Source organism: Oryctolagus cuniculus, chromosome 1 (genome assembly GCF_051225735.1).
Source record: "Oryctolagus cuniculus isolate XC-2025 breed Fujian yellow rabbit chromosome 1, ASM5122573v1, whole genome shotgun sequence".
NCBI classification, from domain to species: domain Eukaryota; kingdom Metazoa; phylum Chordata; class Mammalia; order Lagomorpha; family Leporidae; genus Oryctolagus; species Oryctolagus cuniculus.
Window position 1 is genome coordinate 14,803,350 of NC_142867.1, and position 20,759 is coordinate 14,824,108.

Sequence of the window (20,759 nt, forward strand, 5' to 3'; positions counted from 1 at the left end):
TATAGGAAGGGTTGCTCTCTGGTTATCAATAATGAGTTTCTGATTTCCATTTGTGACCTCATCAGCATGGCCTTTGCAGTCCAAATGCCACTATACACTGCTAGTGACCATGGAAGCATCTCCCGAGAAGATGCAGGCTTTCTCTGTAGCTTTCGCCTTCCGAGCCCCTGACAGTCAGCTCATGGCGGTGAAGGCTTCCTCTTGCCCTCATCTCGGCATCCTTCCAGCCTCTGTCCGTTACCCAGTTCCCAAGTTGCTTCTGCGTTCAGGTATGTGTCGCAGCCTTGGCCTGCTTGTCGCAGATTTTGTCTTGGCTGGTTGTGCTGCTGTAACAAAATACCACAGCCTGGTAGATTATAAAGAGCAGAGACTCATTTCTCACAGTTCTGGAGGCTTGGAAGACTGAGATGGGGGCACCGGCAGATTTGGTGTCTGGTGAGGCCCTGCTTCCTGGTTCTCACACGCTGCCTTCTGGCTGCATCCTTGGGTGGTGGGATGGTCAGGACAGCTCTCTGAGGCCCCCTTCACAGCGACTCTGATCCCGCTCACACGGCGTCCGCTCTCGGGACCCAGTCACCTCCCGCGAGGCCCCACTCCTAATGCCATCATCGCCTTGGGGGTGAGGATGTCGATACATGGATTATAGGGGCACACTTCCAGGCCCTAGCAGAGACCCACATTGCATTGGGCAGAGTTCAGCTCACGGCCCTTGCTAAGTGCAAGGGAGCCTAGGAAATGTGATTTGCTATGTGTCCAGCGAGACAGAAGACTGCATACTGATGGAAAGTCAGGCTTCTTGACTTGAGGTTGATTTCTTTGACCATCAGGGACCTTTGATCCCAGGCTCCCTGAAGTGTCCTCTAGGCTCTGTCCCTCCCTACCCAAGTCCCTGGCCACTGGCATCCTACTGTCCCCTTAGCCTAGTACTCTGTCATCCTGCTTTTCCCAGACTTCCCAGCCCTTCGGGGTCAGCATTGTGTTTGCCTAATATTTAGCAAAATGAGGATGTCCCATAGTCTAACCCTGCCAGGGGTCTGAACAGTCCCTGAGTTGAAGCAAATCAGAGCTACAACTAGACTTAAAAGTTATCTCATTTACCAACGCCTCTTAGCCTTTCTTTTTTATTTTAAGATTTATTTATTTATTAAAAAAATCACAGAGAGATCCCTCATCCACTAGTTCATTCCCCAGATGGCTGCAATGGCCAGGTCTGGGCCAGGCCAAAGCCAGGAGCCAGGAGCTTCGTCCACAGGGGTGGCAGGGGCCCAAGCACTTGAACCATTTTCTGCTGCTTCTCCCAGGCCGTTAGCAGGGAGCTGGATTGGAAGTGGAGCAGTCGGGATTTGATCCAGCACCCTTGTGGGATGCTGGCATCACAGGTGGCGGCTCTACCTGCTATACCACGATGCCAGTCCCAAGCCTTTCTCTTTTGAAAGGGGCTTGGGGGCTACTGACCTACACTGAGAATTTGATCAAAGCCATGGACTCTCTAGAAAGATGCACGCATACACAATTTTGTGAATCAGCCCGGAATCCTTTTCATTGACTTCCTATAGCAGTGCTTATCATCCTTCCCTGTGCATCAGTGTTCAGGGGTGTTTATTTAAAAAGCACATTCCTGGTCCCACCCTCGGGATTCTAGTCCAGGAGGTGTGCATTTGGAGAAGACCCTGACGTGGAGGCTAAAGAAAGGCCGTGGGCCCCAGAGTGCCTGGGTGGGTTTGTGCCAAGCAGCTCCTGTGCCAGTCCTCCCAGGGCTCAGCTGAGCTGAGCTGCCATGAGCTCTGGCCCATTCTCTCCCGCCCCCACCTCCCTGTAGGAGTTGGACTGGCAGGAGCCCAAGCCAAACACTTAAGACTCATTAGTGGAACAAATGGAGCCTGGGTGGATCCCAGCGCCTGGGTTCTGTACTGGGGTGGAGATGGGGGGTGGGCACTGCTTCTGGGGAAGGCAAAGCCGGGTCTGGAGTGCAGGTAGGAGTGTCACACCCTCCTAGTGATTCTAATCACGGAGCGAGGGGGCACCGCGCAGGCACACTTGGACACAGAGGCAGGAATCTGATGAGTAACCACTCATACCAAGATGCTATTCTTATCATGCAGAGGGGTTCTCAGGGGTGGTGTCAGAGGGTCAGACCTTTGTCTTTTGGGTATGGATTCGGGGTCTGTCCGATATGGAGTGGTTTCCAGGACGATGGGAGTGTGCCTTGGAGTGGGACCAGCGAGCAGTCCCTGGTGCTCTCCCACATTGCTCAGGACCCAGGAGTTGGTGGTCGGGCTTTAGCACAAGATGTCCGTTGCCCATGGAGCCCTCGGTATTTCAGTGGTGGTGGTGGGGTGTCGTGGGAAGTCTTCAGAAGGGTTACTGCTCCTCGGTGTGGTATTTCCTGCCTGCCAGCATCCTGTCTTTCCGAGTTGGTCCAGCTGTAGTCACAGCGCATCCTGGGGAGGGTTAGAGACAGGAGCCCCTGTGAACTGGGGACTCTCAGAGCCTCAGCTTAAATTTTTAAAAATTAATTTATTTGAAAGGCAGAGTGACAGAGAAGGAGAGAGATCTTCCATCTACTGGTTCATTTCTCAAGTGGCTGGACCAGGCTGAAGCCAGGAGTCAGAAACCCTTTCTGGCTCTCCCACATGAGTTTAGGAGCCCAAGTATTGGTCCCATCTTCTGCTGCTTTCCCAGGTACATTAGCAGGGAGCTGGACCGGAAGTAGAGCAGCCGGGACTTGAACCGGTGCTCTGATATGTTATCCCTGTGTCACAAGCAGCGGCTTAACCTGCAGCAGCACAATGGTTTAAAAGAGGTGCAGAGGGGCCAGTGCTATGGCGCAGCGGTTAACGCCCTGGCCTGAAGTGCCAGCATCCCATATGGGCACTGGTTCAAGTCTTGGCTGCTCTACTTCCAATCCAGCTCTTTTCTATGGCCTGGGAAAGCGGTGGAAGATAGCCCAAGTCCTTGGGCCCCTGCACCTGTGTGGGAGACCTGGAGGAAGCCTCTGGCTCCTGGCTTCAGATCGGTGCAGCTCTGTCCGTTGAGGCCAACTGGGGGGGTGAACCAGCAGATGGAAACCTCTCTCTCTCTCTCTGCTTCTCCTCTCTTTGTGTAACTCTGACTTGCAAATAAATCAGGTGCAGAGATAGAGAATCTACTTTCAGGAGTGTGAAGGGTGGTGAACAATATGCCTGGATCAAGGTCATGTAGTCCCTGCCGGGCTGGCAGGAACCGCAGACCATAGCACTGCTCCTGCCTCCTGGGCCGATGACCCGGAGAAGCAGGTTGACTTTGGGCCTGCAAACTGTTTGATGCGATTTTCCTGGGGCTGATTTACCTCCAGGATCTGTCTGAGCTAGAAGCGTGGGCTCACCTGGAGCAGCCCACTGGCCGCTGCAGCAGCTGTCCTGGCTCCCTGCCTCTCGCTGCCGGCAAGTGCCCATCTCAGACGGGGAAAATGCTGGCGGGCTTCAGAGGAGCACCACCCTCCCCGGGGAGAGTGCCAGGCCCGCGTGGCCGGAGCTACCCGGGCGCAGAGTGATCAAGTGGGTTTTAATCGCTGCCCGGGGAACAACTCTAATAATAATTGTATGTATGTAGCACTCTGTTTCCAAAGAGTCCAACACCCATTCATTCATTTTTTCCCCAAGGTTTATTGAATTTTTTTCTGATGACAAAAGCAAAGTGTATTCACAGTAGACCATTTACAAAATACAGAAAAGTACAATAAGTAAAGAAATGGCCTGTAACAACCTCATCATGTTAAACTACTAGTGTTTTTAAAAAGAGCTGTTTATCTTAGAATAGATTTAAGCTTACAGAAAAAGTAGAAGTGACAGTACACAGTCCTCCTACCCCCCACTCCCTCATTCCCCTATTTTTTTTTTTTTCAAGATTTATTTGTTGGACCCAGTGCTGTGGCATAGCGGGTAAAGCCACCACCTGCAGCACAGGCATCCCATACAGCCACTAGTTTGAGTCCTGGCTGCGCCACCTCTGATCCAGCTCCCTGCTAACGCGCCTGGGAAATGTGGGGGACCTGGAAGAAGCTCCTGACTCCTGGCTTGGGACTGGCCCAGCTCCGGCCATGGCAGCCATTTGGGGAGTGAACCAGCGGATGGAAGATTTTCTTTTTCTCTGTTGCTCCCTCTCTGTGACTATCTTTCAAATAAATAAATAAATCTTCAAAGAAAAAGATTCATTTTTTCATTTGAAAGGCAGAGAGTTACAGAGAGAGGGAAAGAGACAAAGAGAGATATCTTCCATTCGCTGTTTCATTTCCCGCATGGCCTCTGCTTTCCCAGGTGCATCAGCAGGGAGCTGGATCAGAAGTGGAGCCTCCAGGACTCTCTGCCAGCAACGCAGGTGGTAGCTTAACCTGCTGGGACATGACATCAGCCCCATTCCCCTAATGTTAATATCTTCCATGAGTATGGTACATGTGTCACATATCGATATATTTTTGGTAACTAAAGTCCATACTTCATCCACATTACTTTCCACCTAATGTCCTGTTTGTTGTTCTGGGATCCCACCCAGGATCCTACATTCCACTGAGTGATGCTCCTGAGGCTCCTATCCCATGTGATGGCTGCTCAGACTTGCCTTGTTTTTGATGAAGTTTTGAGAAGTCTTGGTTAACTGTTTCGTAGACTGCCCTTTGGTTTGAGTTTGCTGGTGTTTTTCTCATGAAAGCTGGGTATGGAGAGGTGGAAGCAAAGTGCTGTTCTCTGTCTATCTGTTATCTCAAAGTCCATGCTATCGGCACTGTTTATTGCTTTTGACTTGGACCTTGATCAACCGGCCAAGGTGTAAGTCCTGCCCATTCTCCATTGCAATGTCATTCCCCCCGCCCCTTTCCCCACTGTACTCTTGGGAAGGAAACCACTAGCTTCTAGCATTTTCATGTGATTTACTTCCAGTCTAAGCCTATCCCTTCACCCACACCATCCGCAGAACAAAAGGCCTGGCTTTCCTGGATGGCTCTGTTCTGGACAGTTCAGAGAAATTGACTGGCAGCTCCCCTGGGAGCCTTTGCCTAGGGGCTGATGGCTCTGTAGCCTAGGATAAGTTGCTTCTCATCTGTATACTTCAGTTTTCTTACCTGTTCAATGGAGACATTAATATTTTCTTCGTCACAGGGCTGTTGTCAGGGTTAAATTGGTTAAAACAATAATCAGCTCAGGGTAAGCAGTGAGTTTTCATTTGCCCTTCTGGCCACAAATCTATCCAACCAGCTATGCACCCATTATCCATCCATCCATCCATCCATCCATGTATCCATCCATCCATCCATCCATGTATCCATCCATCCATCCATGTATCCATCCATCCATCCATCCATGTATCCATCCATCCATCCATCCATCCATGTATCCATCCATCAATCTATCCATCCATGTATCCATCCATCCATCCATCCATCCATGTATCCATCCATCCATCCGTCCATCCATCCATCCGTCCATCCATCCATCCATCCATGTATCCATCCATCCATCCATCCATGCCGTCCATCCATCCATCCATGTATCCATCCGTCCATCCATCCATCCATCCATGTATCCATCCATCCATCCATCCATCCATATATCCATCCATCCATCCATCCGTCCATCCATCCATCCATCCATCCATGTATCCATCCATCCATCCATCCATGTATCCATCCATCCATCCATCCATGCCATCCATCCATCCATCCATGTATCCATCCATCCATCCATCCATCCATGTATCCATCCATCCATCCATCCATCCGTCCATCCATCCATCCGTCCATCCATCCATCCATCCATCCATGTATCCATCCATCCATCCATCCATGCCATCCATCCATCCATCTATGTATCCATCCATCCATCCATCCATCCATATATCCATCCATCCATCCATCCATCCATCCATGTATCCATCCATCCATCCATCCATCCATGTATCCATCCATCCATCCATCCGTCCGTCCATCCATCCATCCATCCATCCATGTATCCATCCATCCATCCGTCCATCTGTCCATCCATCCATGTATCCATCCATCCATCCGTCCATCCATCCATCCATCCATCCATGTATCCATCCATCCATCCATCCATCCATGTATCCATCCATGTATCCATCCATCCATCCATCCATGTATCCATCCATCCATCCATCCATGTATCCATCCATCCATCCATCCATCCATCCATCCATGTATCCATCCATCCATCCATCCATCCATCCATCCATGTATCCATCCATCCATCCATGTATCCATCCATCCATCCATGTATCCATCCGTCCATCCATCCATCCATCCATCCATCCATCCATCCATCCATATATCCATCCATCCATCCATGTATCCATCCATCCATCCATCCATCATTAAGAAGCACTGCCTAGGGGGCTGGCATTGTGATGCAGCAGGTTTAGCCACCTCCTGTGGCACCAGCATCCCATATGAACATTGGTTTGGTCCCAGCTGGTCCGCTTCTAATCCAGTTTCTTGCTAATGCACTTGGGAAAGTGGTGGAAGACAGTCCAAGTGCTTGGGCCCCTGTCACCCATGTGGGAGACCCAGATGGAATTTCCGCTCCTGGCTTCAGCCTGGTCCAGACCCAGCTCCTGCAGCCATTTGGGGAGTGAACAAGTGGATGGGAAGATTCCACCCCCCGTGCCTCCCTCTCTGTCTCTGTCACTCTGCCTTTCAAATAAATTAAGTACATTTTTTTTTTTTTTAAAGAAGCACTGCCTGGGGCCAACGCTGTGGCTCACTAGGTTAATCCTATGCCTGCGGTGCCGGCATCCCATATGGGTGCTGGGTTCTAGTCCCGGTTGCTCCTCCTCCAGTCCAGCTCTCTGCTGTGGCCTGGGAGGGCAGTGTGGATGGCCCAAGTGGTTGGGCCCCTGCACCCACATGGGAGACCAGGAGGAGGCATCTGGCTCCTGGCTTCGGATCGGCGTAGCTCTGGCCATTGTGGTCATTTGGGGAGTGAACCAATGGAAGGAAGACCTTTCTCTCTGCCTCTCTCTCTCTCACTGTAGGAATTCTCCACCTTTTTTGTATCATGGACATTCTTGGCAGGCTGATAAATAATATGATAAAACTTACTAATTATCCTAAAATACAGTTATCAAAATATTAAAAGCAAATTTGTGATGTAATAATAATACATTTGCTTATTTGTTAATCCGCTAAACTCATGGTGTACCCAGCTGTTACAGTTTTAACACACTAATAATAAACAATGTTTTGAGATTTCTGCAAAGCCTGTAACAAGCTGTGAAAAGACCTGTCATTATTTGTGATGACAAAGTATTAGGTACACCTATTTCTGATTTGCTTCCTACTCTTCTAATAGAAATGCTAAATTTCAGTTAGAGTAGTGAACCCTTTTCCCCCTCAATCCAAGTTTGTGGATGGCTGAATTATTTTTTTTATTTATTAAAACTTTTTTTATTTGAGGGAAACAGATTTCACATATTTCATACATACAGATTCCGGAATATAGTGATGATGGCTGAATTCTTATCACAGATCCTAGGTAAAGGACTGAACTGGGGAGTACCTGGGCTCCGCCCAGCTCTGAGTCTTATTGGAGGGAGTGCTTGGGGGAGGGGGAGACCCTGTGCTCCGGGATGACGACCCCAGCAAGGCCCACAGAGGGCCTATCACAAGCCTGGGCAGGCTTTCCTGGACATTGCAGACCAGCTGGCCAGCTGCGCCCTCTGGAGCCTCGCCCTGTCGATCAATGGCGGCTGCTGTGGATTTATTGACCCAGGCCTTTGTTTTCGGGAACCAGCCTATCTCGCTCTTTTTAACCCCAGCCGGCCTGGCCCAGACAGGGCCCCTTCTGTGCTGAGGGCAGGTTGGACACCAGGAGAGGAGCAGCATCTCTCGGATGAAGGGCACCCACATTTCGTCTAAACGCTTGGCTTGTTTCATCCGCTGGTGCCGGAGGAGCTAAGCTTCTAACCAGGTCTGTCTGAACTTCAAAGGCAGTGCTCCCCTGAGGGTGCCAGAGGCTTCCAGCCCTGCTTTATCACATGGGTGAGTTTAGGGGTTTTTCCACTGTAAGGTTCCTCCTCTGGGCCTTCCAGAACATGCAGACACACACATACACACATGCACACACACACTTTTCCTGGGACTCAGATAGCCCAGGGCTGGTTTCACCCAGCATGAGAAGGAGCCATTAGGGCCGGCGCCGTGGCTCGGTAGGCTAATCCTCTGCCTGTGGCGCCGGCACACCGGGTTCTAGTCCCAGTCGGGGTGCTGGATTCTGTCCCAGTTGCCCCTCTTCCAGGCCAGCTCTCTGCTGTGGCCTGGGAGTGCAGTGGAGGATGGCCCAAGTACTTGTGCCCTGCACCCCATGGGAGACCAGGATAAGTACCTGGCTCCTGCCATCGGATCAGCGCGGTGTGCCAGCCGAGGCGGCCATTGGAGGGTGAACCAATGGCAAAGGAAGACCTTTCTCTCTGTCTCTCTCTCTCACTGTCCACTCCCTCCCTCCATGCCTGCCTTCCTTCCTTCCTTCCTTTCTTTCTTTTTAAAGTTTACTTGTTTATTTATTTGAAAGGGAAAGAGAGAGAAAAAGACAGACAGACATAGACAAGAGAGAATTCCCTTCAGCTTGTTCACTCCCCAAATGCCTGCAACAGCAGGTCTAGTTACAGGCCAAAGCTGGGGTCTCTTATATGGATGGCAGGGATCCAATTACCTGAGCCATTATGGCTGCCTCCTAGAGTTTGCATTAGCAGGAAGTTGGAGTCCAAGCAGAGCTGGAATTTTTTTTGAAGATTTATTTATTTATTTGAAAGTCAGAGTTACACAGAGAGAGGAGAGGCAGAGAGAGAGAGAGAGAGAGAGAGAGGTCTTCCATCTGCTGGTTCACGCCCCAGATGGCTGCAATGGCCAGAGCAGGGCCAATCCGAAGCCAGGAGCCAGGAGCTTCTTCTGGGTCTGCCATGCGGGTGCAGGGGCCCAAGGACTTGGGGCATCTTCTACTGTATTCCCAGGCCATAGTAGAGAGCTGGATCGGAAGTGGAGGAGCTGGGTCTCAAATGGGCGCCCATATGGGATTCCGACACCGCAGGCGGTGGCCTTACCTGCTACGTCACAGTGCTAGCCCTGAGCTGGAAATGGAATCCAGGCACTTAGATGTGGAACATGGGCATCTTAACCACGGGGCTAAATGCCCACCTCTGGGCTTTGGTTTTAGAATATATCACCTCTAATTCCATGCTAAGTCTTGGCCTTAAAGTGTTTCTTAGTGCAGAGCAGAGTGCAAGGTGGATGCACAGAAGGGGAAAACAAGAGGTCTGAGTCTGGGGAGCCTGCTGGGGGATGCTGAGACAAACTGAATTCAGCCCAACCGATGTTTTATCATCAAGCCATCTGTTATTCATGCTGGAGATGCAGACATAAGTCAGGTACAGAGCCAGAGACTGGCAAGGGAGATGGCTCCAGAAGATAAACCAAAATGTGATGTCATAGTGATTATAATGACAACACATGCACAGTCTTCCCCATGATCCAGTTTTGTTTTCCGTGGCTTCAATGGCCTATGTTCAACCATGGCTTGGCAATATTAAATGGAAGATTACAGAAATCAACACGTTACATGTTTTAAATTGTGTGCTGTTCTCAGCAGTGTGATGAGATGTCTGCACCATCCTGTTCCATCCTGTCTTGGGTGTGACTCTCTCCTTGTTCAGCAAACTGACACTGCATACATGACCTGCCCATTAGTCACTTAGAGGTCTTGGTGGCTGGATCAGCTGTCTTGGTATCGCAGCGATTCTGGCCCCAAAGTGTAAGAGGAATGATTGCAACGGTTCAGATATGCCAGAGAGAAGTGATATAGAGCCTCCTTAAGTACTGTATTGGTTCTTGTTACTACAACTAGGTAGCTGGCACAAGCTACTTACAGAGGAAGGAGGTTGAGTTTGGCTTGTAGTTTTGGAGGTTCACAATCCAAGATTGGGTGTGACCTTTCAGTTTAGCCACCTGGTGGGGATGGAGGATAGAGGCTGGCAATGGCAGACCGTGGATGGAGAAGCAAGCACATGGTGAATTGGGAGGCAGAGAGAAAAAGAAGGAGCACCCTTGTCATCTGTGTGGTCCTTATCTCTAACGCCACCACGATGGGGTCCTGGGGCTTCAACCCCAACAACCTAATCCCATCTCACCACTTCCCAAAGGGCCCATGCTAAGCCACCATAATTGGGTCTAAGTTTGCACTGTGAACCTATTGACCATTAACACAAGTCTCTGGGGACCAAGCCTTTAACACATGGGCCTTCGGAGGTCACTCATGAATTTCCAAACCAAACCATAACAGATATCATCTTGGGCCAGTTTTTTGGCACAGTGGATTAAGCTGCCACTTGTAACATCAGCATCACATATGGGCAGCAGTTCGAGTTCCATTTGCCCCATTTCCAATCCAGCTCCTTGCTAATGGACCTGGGAAAGCAGCAGAAGATGACCAAAGTCCTTGGGAACCCTGCACCCATGTGGGAGACCCAGGTGGAATTCTGGGCTCCTGGCTTCAGCCTGATCCAGCCCTGGCCATTGTGGCCACTTGGTGAGTGAGCCAGGGGATAGAAAATCCCCCTCTCTCTTTCTCTGTCTCTCCCTCTCTCTGTAACTGCCTTTCAAATAAATAAATCTTTAGGAAAAAAAAAACAAGTATCATCTCACATTATTATAAAAAGAAAGGTTAGTACAGTTACAATAAGATTATGTCAGAGTATCAGAAGGAGAAGATTCATATAACTTATTACAGCATATTGTTATAATTATCCTTTTATTATTATTGGTGTTAATCAGTTACTGTGCCTAATTTATAAATTAAATTTTATTTTAGGCTTGTGCGTATAGGAAAATTACAAGTGATATATATATACAGGGCTGGGTACTAGCCATGCTTTCAGGCATCCACTGGGAGCTTTGAATGTAACCCCCTGTATTAGTCCACCCTCTGTTACTTTAACCAAAATACCCAAGAAGAGCTTCTTGGGAAAGAAAAGGCTTAATTCAGCTTACGATTTGGAGGTTACACTCGGGATTGGGCAGCCCCAGAGTCGGTTGTCTGAAGGTTGTCAGAGCAGGTGCACAGCAGTGATCATGTGGTGAGCCAGGAAACTGAGAGAAGCTGGGCTGACCTGGAACTTGGGAATAATTAACCTCTCACTAAGGCACACCCTCAACGACCAAAACACCTCCCACCAGACTCACTACAATTAGATCAGATCTCCACCCTTACCCCATCAACCATGAGCATGAAGACCTCAAGGTTTAAACATCAGCGTGAGTTTGGGGAAGACAAATCCTGCTCAGCCCATGACACCTGCTGTGGATGAAAGGGGACCGCCTGGAGCAGTTTGCTGACCTAGGGAGCCGGAAGGGCAGTCTCATTTGAAGTTAGCAAGGAAGGCCTGGATGGGGTGGGGTGTGTGTGGGGGGTCTGCTGGAGGGTGGGAGGAGGGAGGGCAGTCACCTCGGTAGGGGGCTCAGCACTGGCAAAGGATGGATATGCAAATATGTGCCACTTGGAGGCAGGAGTGGGTGGCCAGGCTGCTTGCTGTACCAAAATGCCACAGACCTAACAGAAATGTATTTTCTCACAGATCTGGAGGCTGGAGTCTGAGAAGGGGCTGCTGGCAGGTTTGGGGTCCTCTGAGGCCTCTCTCGCTGGCTTACAGAGAGTGCCTTCTCACAGTGTTACATGTAGCTTTCTTCTGTGGACAAGCATCCCTGGGGCCTTTTTGGGTTACTAAATTTCCTCTTCCTGGAAGGTCACCAGTCAGGCTGTTTCTAGGTTCACCCTAATGGCCTCGTTTCAAATGAATCAATTTTTTATTTTTTTTTAGAGATTTATTTATTTTATTCAAAGGCAGAGTTACCGAGGAAGAGACAGAAACAGAGATCTTCTATCCGCTGGTTTACTCTCCAAATGGCCGCAATGGCTGGAGCTGGGGTGATCTGAAGCCAGGAGCCAGGAGCTTCTTCCAGGTCTGTCACATGAGTGCAGGGGCCCAAGCTCATCCTCCACTGCTTTCCCAGGCCGCAGGCAGGGAGCTGGATTGGAAACAGAGTAGCTGGGACTCAAATCTGCTCCACAGGCAGAGGCTTAAGCTACTACCCCACAGCGCCAGCCCCTGAATCACTTTTTTAAAGGTGTCAGAAATACAGTTAGATTCAGAAGAACCGGGTGGGGTAAAGACTTCAACATTTGGATCTTGGGGGACACAGCTCAGCCCATAACAGGAGCCAAGTGTGGAGGAGGGGAGAAATGGGTGTAGGGGATTGTGGGAGTGGGGTGGGCAGAGCTAGATCAGAAAAGCTCTAGACCATCAGCACTGAGCATCATGTTTTAGGACTCAAAGGTGCTGGCTCTTGGTTCTGGCCTCGGGAGGCCCATTAGGAAGCAAAGCGTCTCCTCTTCCTGTTCCCAGTGCTGTGGTGATTCTGGGAAGGGTGAGATCTCTCAGGCCCGAGGCTCCCAGGCCTGGCCCCGGGGACCACGCCCCGAGGAGGGGCCAGCCTTGGCTCTCTGCCTGGGCTCTGGGAGATCTCCGCCCAGCTGGGTGGGTCCCGGAAGCTTATCAAGTGGGAAACTTTTCTGCTTTCCAGAAGCTTCCACTACGAGAGACTTGGTTGCCCAAAGCCCACCCTGGGCAGGGAGTGTTGGGCTGTGAGGAGCGCAGCTGTGCTGTGAGGAAGACAAACACCAGAGGAGCAGGGTTCTGGCTTCAGCACAACATTGCCGTCAGAGGAGGCGTGCAGTGGTGCGTGGCTATTCCGGGCCTGGAGTCGGGGAGGCCTGATGTCCCAGGCTGCCTCCCTGGGTACACGTCCAAGGCCCTCCACCTCTCCGCTTCCTGCTTTCCTCCTCCATAAAACCAGGGGCTGGACTCAAATCGCTGAGGGCCGGGCTCTTCCTGCACCTTTAGATTCTGAAACAGAGAAGGAAGTGGGGGTAGAAAGGCAGAGGAGTGGGTGGAAACGATCACGCCTCTGTTTGCCCGCCCCTCCCCGCTCCCATGCTCCTCCTGCCAGCCAGAGTGGGAAGGCCTGGGAATCTGCTTCTCCAGGATGCGTCAGTCTGGCTGAGGGCACGGGTGGAGAGGGGGCTGTGCTCTGGCTAGAGAATGCTTCATTTTCTTTCTTTTTTAAAATTTGTTTTAAATTTATTTGAAAGGCAGTGTTGAGAGAGAGAAACAGAGAGTGAGATCTTCCATCTGCTGGTTCACTCTACTCCCCAAATGGCCTCAATGGGTAGGGGCTGGGCCAGACCAAAGCCAGGAGCCAGGAGCTTTTTCTGGGTCTCTGGTTGTACCTGAGCGAGTGCAAACAGAGGAGCACCGCACATTGATAAAATTTAATGGTCCTTTGTTGCTGGTGGTGGAGAGCAGACTCGTGCCCTAAGGAACTCTTGACCTCGAAGCTCAAAGCAACAGGGTTTATAAAGGCAAAAACCACAAAAATGGGAGGGGGAATACATGGTTGCTAGGATTGAGGTGGGGGAATACATGGTTACTGGGGTCAAGCTAACCTAAAGCCTATGTGAAACTAATATCAATTATAACCTTAACAATACCAGTTACAATCTTAACAGTTTTAATTACAATCTTGACATTAATCCAGGTATTGGCCTAAATCATATGTGGGACATAGACAAATTACAATCTTATCATTAACCTAGGTGCAGCCTATCTGTTTTTAAGCTTGAGCCATCATGCTAGGGGTTTTCTATGTTCTGCCAAGTGTGAGGTAGTGGACTGTTATTGTCTGTTTTAGGTCACAGTTTCAGACCAGAGTCTCACATTGGAGTGCGGGGTTTGCTTTTTCAAGATGGAGCCTCAGGTGCTCCAAAATGGAGTCCCTACTGTCAAGGCGTTAGTTCACTCCCACGTGGGTGCAGGGTTCCAAGCATGTGGGCCATCCTCCACTGCTTTTCCAGGCGCATTAGTAGGGAGGTGGATCCGCAGTGGAGCAGCCAGGACATGAACTGGTGCCTATGTGGGATGCTGGGCATCTCAAGCAGTGGCTTAACTGGCTGCACCCTGGATAACTCTTTAAAATTTTTTTTTTATCCAGGTAGAAAGTGCATGGTGTGGTCAGAGTGTGAATTTTAAGTGTAGAGCTTGATTAATTTTTTACAAATGAATACATGAATGTGACCATCACTGGGATTAAGAGAGGGAACTGCCGGCACCGCGGCTCACTAGGCTAATCCTCCGCCTTGTGGCGCTGACACACCGGGTTCTAGTCCCGGTCGGGGCACTGGATTCTGTCCCGGTTGCCCCTCTTCCAGGCCAGCTCTCTGCTGTGGCCCGGGAGTGCAGTGGAGGATGGCCCAAGTGCTTGGGCCCTGCACCCCATGGGAGATCAGGATAAGTACCTGGCTCCTGCCATTGGATCAGCGCGGTGTGCTAGCCGCAGCGCACCGGCCGCGGCGGCCATTGGAGGGTGAACCAACGGCAAAAGTAAGACCTTTCTCTCTGTCTCTCTCTCTCACTGTCCACTCTGCCTGTCAAAAAAAAAAAAAAAAAAAGAGGGAACTGCCAGAGGCCACCATGCTCTCTTTCTTCTGCTCCTTTGCCCCCTCCCCCAGGGAATGATGACCCTGTATTTCACATGTGCAGTCACACAGTGTGCTATGTTCTTTTGCACTTGGCCTCTTTCCCACATTGTTATGTCTGGGAGATCTTTCCATTGGATTCTGTGGGAAACAGGTGGTAGGATAGGGAAGGTGCTCCTCAGTCTTTGCTGCATTTGCCCTGAGTGTGGCTGCTCCCTAGAGGTCAGGGCATGGAGTGGGTGTTTAACCTAGTGGTTAAGAGACTACATTCCACGTGAGAGTGCTTGGGTTCAGTTCCCAGCTCTGGCTCCTGACTCCAGCTTCCTGCCAATGCAGACCCTGGGAGGTAGTAGTGATGGTGTCCCCAAAATGCCTGTAATAGCTAGGACAGGGCCAGGTAAAGCCAGGAGCCTGGAACTCAATCAGTCTGCCACGTGGGTGGCAGAGACCTAAGCACTTGGGCTAGCATCTGCTGCTTCCCAGATGCAGTAGCTGGGACCTGAACCAGGCACTCCAATATGGGATATGGGTGCCAAAGTGCTGCCCCTTTGGAACTCTTTTCTGAGGGCCCAACTCAGTGTCAAGTTCATTAGCTACACTATGCAATGTCACCCTTACTACGTATGTGGAGTACAGTCTGGAACATCAAATGAGGAGTTGGACATGGTGGTTTCACCACTTGCTACCCATGTGACAGTGGAGAATTTGACTCTTCTGAACCTCAGCTCCCTAGAAAGGGCATGGTAATAAATAGTCCTGGCTTTGCAGTGGAGACTCACAGAGATAATAGTGCATGCACAGCATTTGCTTAGAATATGCAATGCCTTCCATCAATGTCAACTAATGAAGACACAACACAGCAATACCAGGGCGGGGGTGGGGGCAGCTTGTATGATTGACATCATTACTGAATATTTTAACAGAGGGAGATAGGCTTGAAGTAGCAGAGCTAATTGATAGAAGAGATGTGGTGCCAATTTGGGTCTGTCTGTTGCCAAAGCTCACTCTGCTTCCTCTCTGTCTATGGAGCAGGTGCCTGTGGGTCTGGAGCACCTGCATGATCTGCAGAATTGCGTGGCTCACCTGGACTCAGCCATGCCCCAGGCTGGCCGAGCTGCATTATTCTCCTTGGGATTGCAGCTCATCCTCCAGCTTTAGTGAGCCTGGCCGGGCTGGCCATTGTCAACTGCTGGAGAGCTTTGCCTTCCAGAAGACCCTGTTTACTCCTCTGCCCCAACCCCCATATACCCCCATTATGTAGGGATGAAGAGTCTGGTTTATTATCTTATTAAACAGCTTCATTGAAAGACATCACTCCTTGAAAGTGTGCGGTTCAGGGCCAGCATTGTGGTGCAGCACGTTAAGCTGCTGTCTGTGAAGCAGGCATCCCATAAAAGTGCTGGTTTGAATCCCAGCTGCTCCACTTCCCATCCAGCTGCCTGCTAATGCACCAGGGAAAGAGGCAGAGGATGGCCCAAGTGCTTGGGTTTCTGCACCAACGTGGGGCACCCAGCTGGAGTTCCAGGCTCTTGGCTTCTGTGTGGCCCAGCCCTGGCCATTGTGGCCATTTGGGGAGTGAACCAGTGGGTGGAAGATATCTTTCTCTCTCTGTCTCTCTCTCTCTGTAGTTTTGCCTTCCAAATAAATAATTTTTATTTAGAAAACATTTATTTTATTTATTTGAAAGGCAGAACTACAGAGAGGGGTGGAGAGAGAGAGAGAGAGTATTCCATCTGATGGTTCACTCTCCAAATGGCTGCAGTGGCCAGAGCTGGGCCAGACTGAAGCCAGGAGTCAGGAACTTCATCCAGGTCTCCCGCCTGGGTACAGGGACCCAAGTACTTGGGCCATCTTCTGCTGCCTTTCCCAGGTGCATTAGCAGAGAGCTGGATCTGAAGTGAAGCAACTGGGAATTGAACTGGAGCCCGTATGGGATGCCAGCACTTAACTTTCTATGCCATAGTGCTGGCTCCTAAATAAATAATCTTAAAAAAGAAAGAAAGACTAAGTGTGTAGTTCACTGGCATTTAGATATTCTGAATTTCACAACCATCATCACAATATATTTCAGAACATTTTCCTCACCTTGAAAAGATACTTTGCCCATTTTAACCATAATACTCTACCTCCTCTCTCATCCCTAGTCTTAGGTAACTCCTAGTGCATTTTCTGTCCCTACAGATTTGCCTGTTCTAGGCACCTCATATAAACAAAGTCATATAACATGTGGTTCTTTGAGAATGACTTCTTTCTCTTACAGTATTTTTAAAAAAGATTTATTTATTTGGAAGGCAAAGTTACAGAGAGAGAAGGAGAAATTTATCCATTGGTTGCTTACCCAGATGGCTTCAATGGCCAATGCTGGGTCAGGCTGAGGCCAGGAGCCAGGAACTCTATCTGGGTCTCCCACATGGGTGCAGAGGCCCAAGTACTTGGGCCATCTTCCACTGCTTTTCCCAAGGACATTAACAAGTGGAGCAGCTGGGACATGAACTGGCACTCATGGAGTGCCGGCATCCCGGTGGTAGCTTTACCCACTATGCCACAACGCTGGCCCCTTGCTTAGAATATTTTTTAGGTTCATCCTTGTTAGAGCACTTGTCAACACTTTATTCTTTTTTTTTTGTTGACAAGTAAGATTCCATTGTATGACTGTACCCCTTTTTATTTGGTGGGCATTTGGGTTGTTTCCATCTCTTGGCTATTACAGGTAATGCTTTTACGGAAAGTCACCTGCATGCGTTTATGGGGTCCTTTGCTGGGCCACGTGGTCTTGCTGTTTAGCCAGGTTGTTTCCAAGGAGGCTGCTTCCATTTTGCATTCCTCACCCCTGCAGCGAATGAGGGCTCTGATTTCTCCACCTCCTCACCAACGCCTGTCTTTTTGATTCTAGCCGACCCCGTGGGTGTAAAGTGGTATGTCTTTGTGGTTTTGCTTTGCATTCCCCGATGGCTAATGATGTTGATTCTGTTTCTCTTCGCTTATTGGCTTTTGGCATAACCTTGGAGAAATGACTATTCAGCACCCTTGCTGATAAATCTTTTTATTGTTGAGTTAAGAGGTTTTTGTATATATCCTTGGTACCAGTCCCATGTGCTGGTTTGTTTTCAAGGCTCCTTAGGAGAGGCCTTTTCCATAACTTCCTTGTTTCCGTGTTTTCTGGCTGGAGGATCATAGCAGAACCAAAACTTTGGCTGAGCTAACATCTCTTGGAAGCAACAGTGCACATGCATTCCTGTGCTGATAGTAGAAGTAGATGGGTTCCTCCTGGCACCCCGTCCTCTCTTCTCTCTTTTCTTCAGCTTCACCTACCTCCGTGGACCCCAAGTGGCACGGAAGGAAGGGGTACAACAGAATCCCCTGTGGGGCCCGGCATTTGGCCGAGGAGCTTCGATGCCTGCATCCTGCATCAGAGTGCCTGGTTTAAATTCCCAGCTCCAGCTCCTGACTCCAGCTTCCTGCTAACGCAGGTTCGGGGAGGCAAGGGTGATGGCTGGAGTGATTGTGTTCCTGCCTCCCCAGCTCCTGGCTTTGGCCTGGCCCAACTCCAGCTGTTGTGGGCATTTGGGTAGTGAACCAGCTCTCCTGGTCTCTTATATAAAAAATGAAACCAAACCAAAATCATCAAAATCCCAAAGAATCACCTGTGGGTTTCTGTCAGTCTTCGCAAGCCTCAACTACGTGACAGAGTTGAACTTTCTTTTTCCTGCCTTCTACTTTGGAAAATCCTCCTCCTCAAAGGAATACTTGTGAGAGTAGCTGTGATATAGCATGACATGGCCCCTGGGTGGCAGCAAAGCTGAGACAAAGGCCCAGAGAGGGCGTCGTGGCCAATGTGACTCTCAAACAAAGGAAAGAACATTCCCTCCTCCAGGCATGTGAAGCCGGGTTAGGTCAGACTGTCCTCTGGCTGAAGCCAAGGGTGTGATGTCCTGAGACTCGATCATACCCTGGGGGATGCAAGAGGGAACGGTGACATCTTTTTATCTCCAAGATGGGCCTCCTGTTGTACTAAGCTGTATGAGTTGTATTAAGGCATGGTGTCTTATGTTGTGTTGAGCCAGATTGGTGTTAAGTATTTTATATTCCTCATCTCATTCAGTCCCATCCATAACCCTATAAGATAGGCACAGTTCATCTTTATTGTTTAAAAGAGGAACGTGAGCCCAAATAGGTGCACTTGCCAACTATCACGTAGCTGGCAGGTGCCAGAGCTGGGAGTAAAACCCAGGTTGTTTGCTTTCAACACTTGCACACTGAAACTCCTCCTGTCTGATGCTCAGAGCACCGGATCTCTTGAATCCAAATCCTATTGACATCCATCTTTAGGTTGTCAGTTTCTATAGAGATTTGCATGGGAGGTAGCTGAGCTGCTGAAGAAAACGCTGAGCGTGGATTAGAAACACATGGCACTCCCGGGTTCTGTGTGACTTTGATCCATTACATCAGCCTTCTCTACATTTCCTTACCATACAATGGAGATAGCATACCCGCGTCATAGGGTTATTGTGAGGGTCAAATGAGATTAAAGTTGTAAGTATGATTTGTGAGTGCCCAATGTTTGAAAAGTCAGGGATTGTTATTCTTATTACATTGTTTGCTTAATTCAGGTCAAATCCTGTAATTAGCAGCCCCAAACTCCGATAACAAGAGTTCCAAGTGCTAGCCAAGAAGTTCAACCTCACTTACTTCTTCTGAGTAATATTCAAGACAATGGAAATGAGGTACCGCCCAAACATTAGGTTTTGGAGCTTTGTACTTGGTTAATCCAGGACTCTTATCCATTCCTCCCCACTCCTCAATCATCAGCCTGAATCTTGGCCCTTTTCCATCCTCCACTCCCTCCGCCACACCCTGACTGACTGGCTGAGCAGGTTAAACCTTTCTACCTTGGCAGCAGCTGTGTGGTTCTTTGTGGCAGAGACAGGATGTGTTCAACAAATGCGCACACACTCTCCTTGGTTCAGCCAGTGAAATGTGGGCAGACATGACAGGTGTTCTCTCGAGGCAGGGGCAACTGGGAGATAAGTTCCTCTTTCGCCTTCCCCATTCCATGTAGGATGGAGGAAGGCCACTTGACCCCCATCAGTCTGTAACATGAGCAAGAACTCATATGATCAGCTACTGAGGTTTGGGGAATTTATTTGTTCAGAGTGTGGCCAAAAGTATTTCCTGTGTCGCTACATAGAAGGGAGGAGCAAAGACCCCATTGCACGCAGAGTAGCATGAGTGAAGATTTGACCTGCAAAAGGAAGAGTGAGAACATTGGTGTGGCTGGAGCTGCGCTTCCTTGTGCCCAGGGCCCTGGGATACGGAGTTCCTCTCTCTGAACCTTGCTTCCCTTCACTGGAAATTGTAGACAGTGACAGCCCCCAGATCATGGAGTTGTTATGATGGTGGGGTGAGTGCTTGGCTCAGAGCCCAACGAAGGGTACGTGCCTGATAAAGATCAGCTGTGTTAAGTATCAGTCACTGCTATGGCAAGGGAAACTGAATGTCAGGACAAGGGAAGTGCTTTCTATCCTTATAGTAATCTGGAGCCTAGGGTGGTACATATGAAAAGACAAGGAGACTGAACACTAGCAGAACTCTAATTCATCTGCCTTTCACCCCAACCTTCCATCCCTCTAAAAATAATTCATAAATTTCATTCTCTGAATCTGTAAGGAAGTCTCTAACCAATGGGGATACAGAGTATAAAACACTAGGATTATAGGAGAAGCCCATTTAAGGTCCTGCTACCTCTTTAGCAGGAGCTAGGGGGAAAAAAATAGACAAGTTGGGAAGAGAGCCAAGGTCAATGACGTCTGGATAGGAAGGGCAGCGGCAGGAAGCCAGCATCAAGGCCAAGTGCTTCTCCCTGGGGCGGGTCCTCCTGGTGTGAGGAGCTTGGTGGGGAGTGGGGCATGGGGAGAGGGAACGTGGGGGAGGGGAGGAAGAAGGGGGGATGGGGAGGTGGGGGATGCCATTCTAGGATATCATAGTGAAGGGTGCCCAGCTTTCAGGCCACCAGGCTTCTGGGCTGCTGCAGGGAGAAAAGAGCGGTGAGAAGCCCTAAGTGAAACCTCTGAGCCGCAGAGTGGGGAGCACCACCAGGAATCTCTACAGCAGTTCTGGCAGCCCCGGAGGCAGGTCAGGAGCGTGGGTAAGCAGATGTGGTCAGAGTGAAGGCAGTGGGCTTTGTTTGCCCTG

General features: G+C 49.7%; 1 protein-coding gene across 1 annotated transcript; it reads left to right on the forward strand.

The window, feature by feature from the left end:
• Positions 1-109: 109 nt before the first annotated feature.
• On the forward strand, positions 110-6,378 carry LOC149128308 (uncharacterized). The gene is made up of 4 exons (XM_089305254.1): positions 110-269; positions 531-619; positions 5,541-5,578; positions 5,637-6,378. Exons 1-4 carry the CDS (start codon positions 110-112, stop codon positions 6,376-6,378), a joined length of 1,029 nt encoding a protein of 342 aa, XP_089161380.1.
• Positions 6,379-20,759: the final 14,381 nt, after the last annotated feature.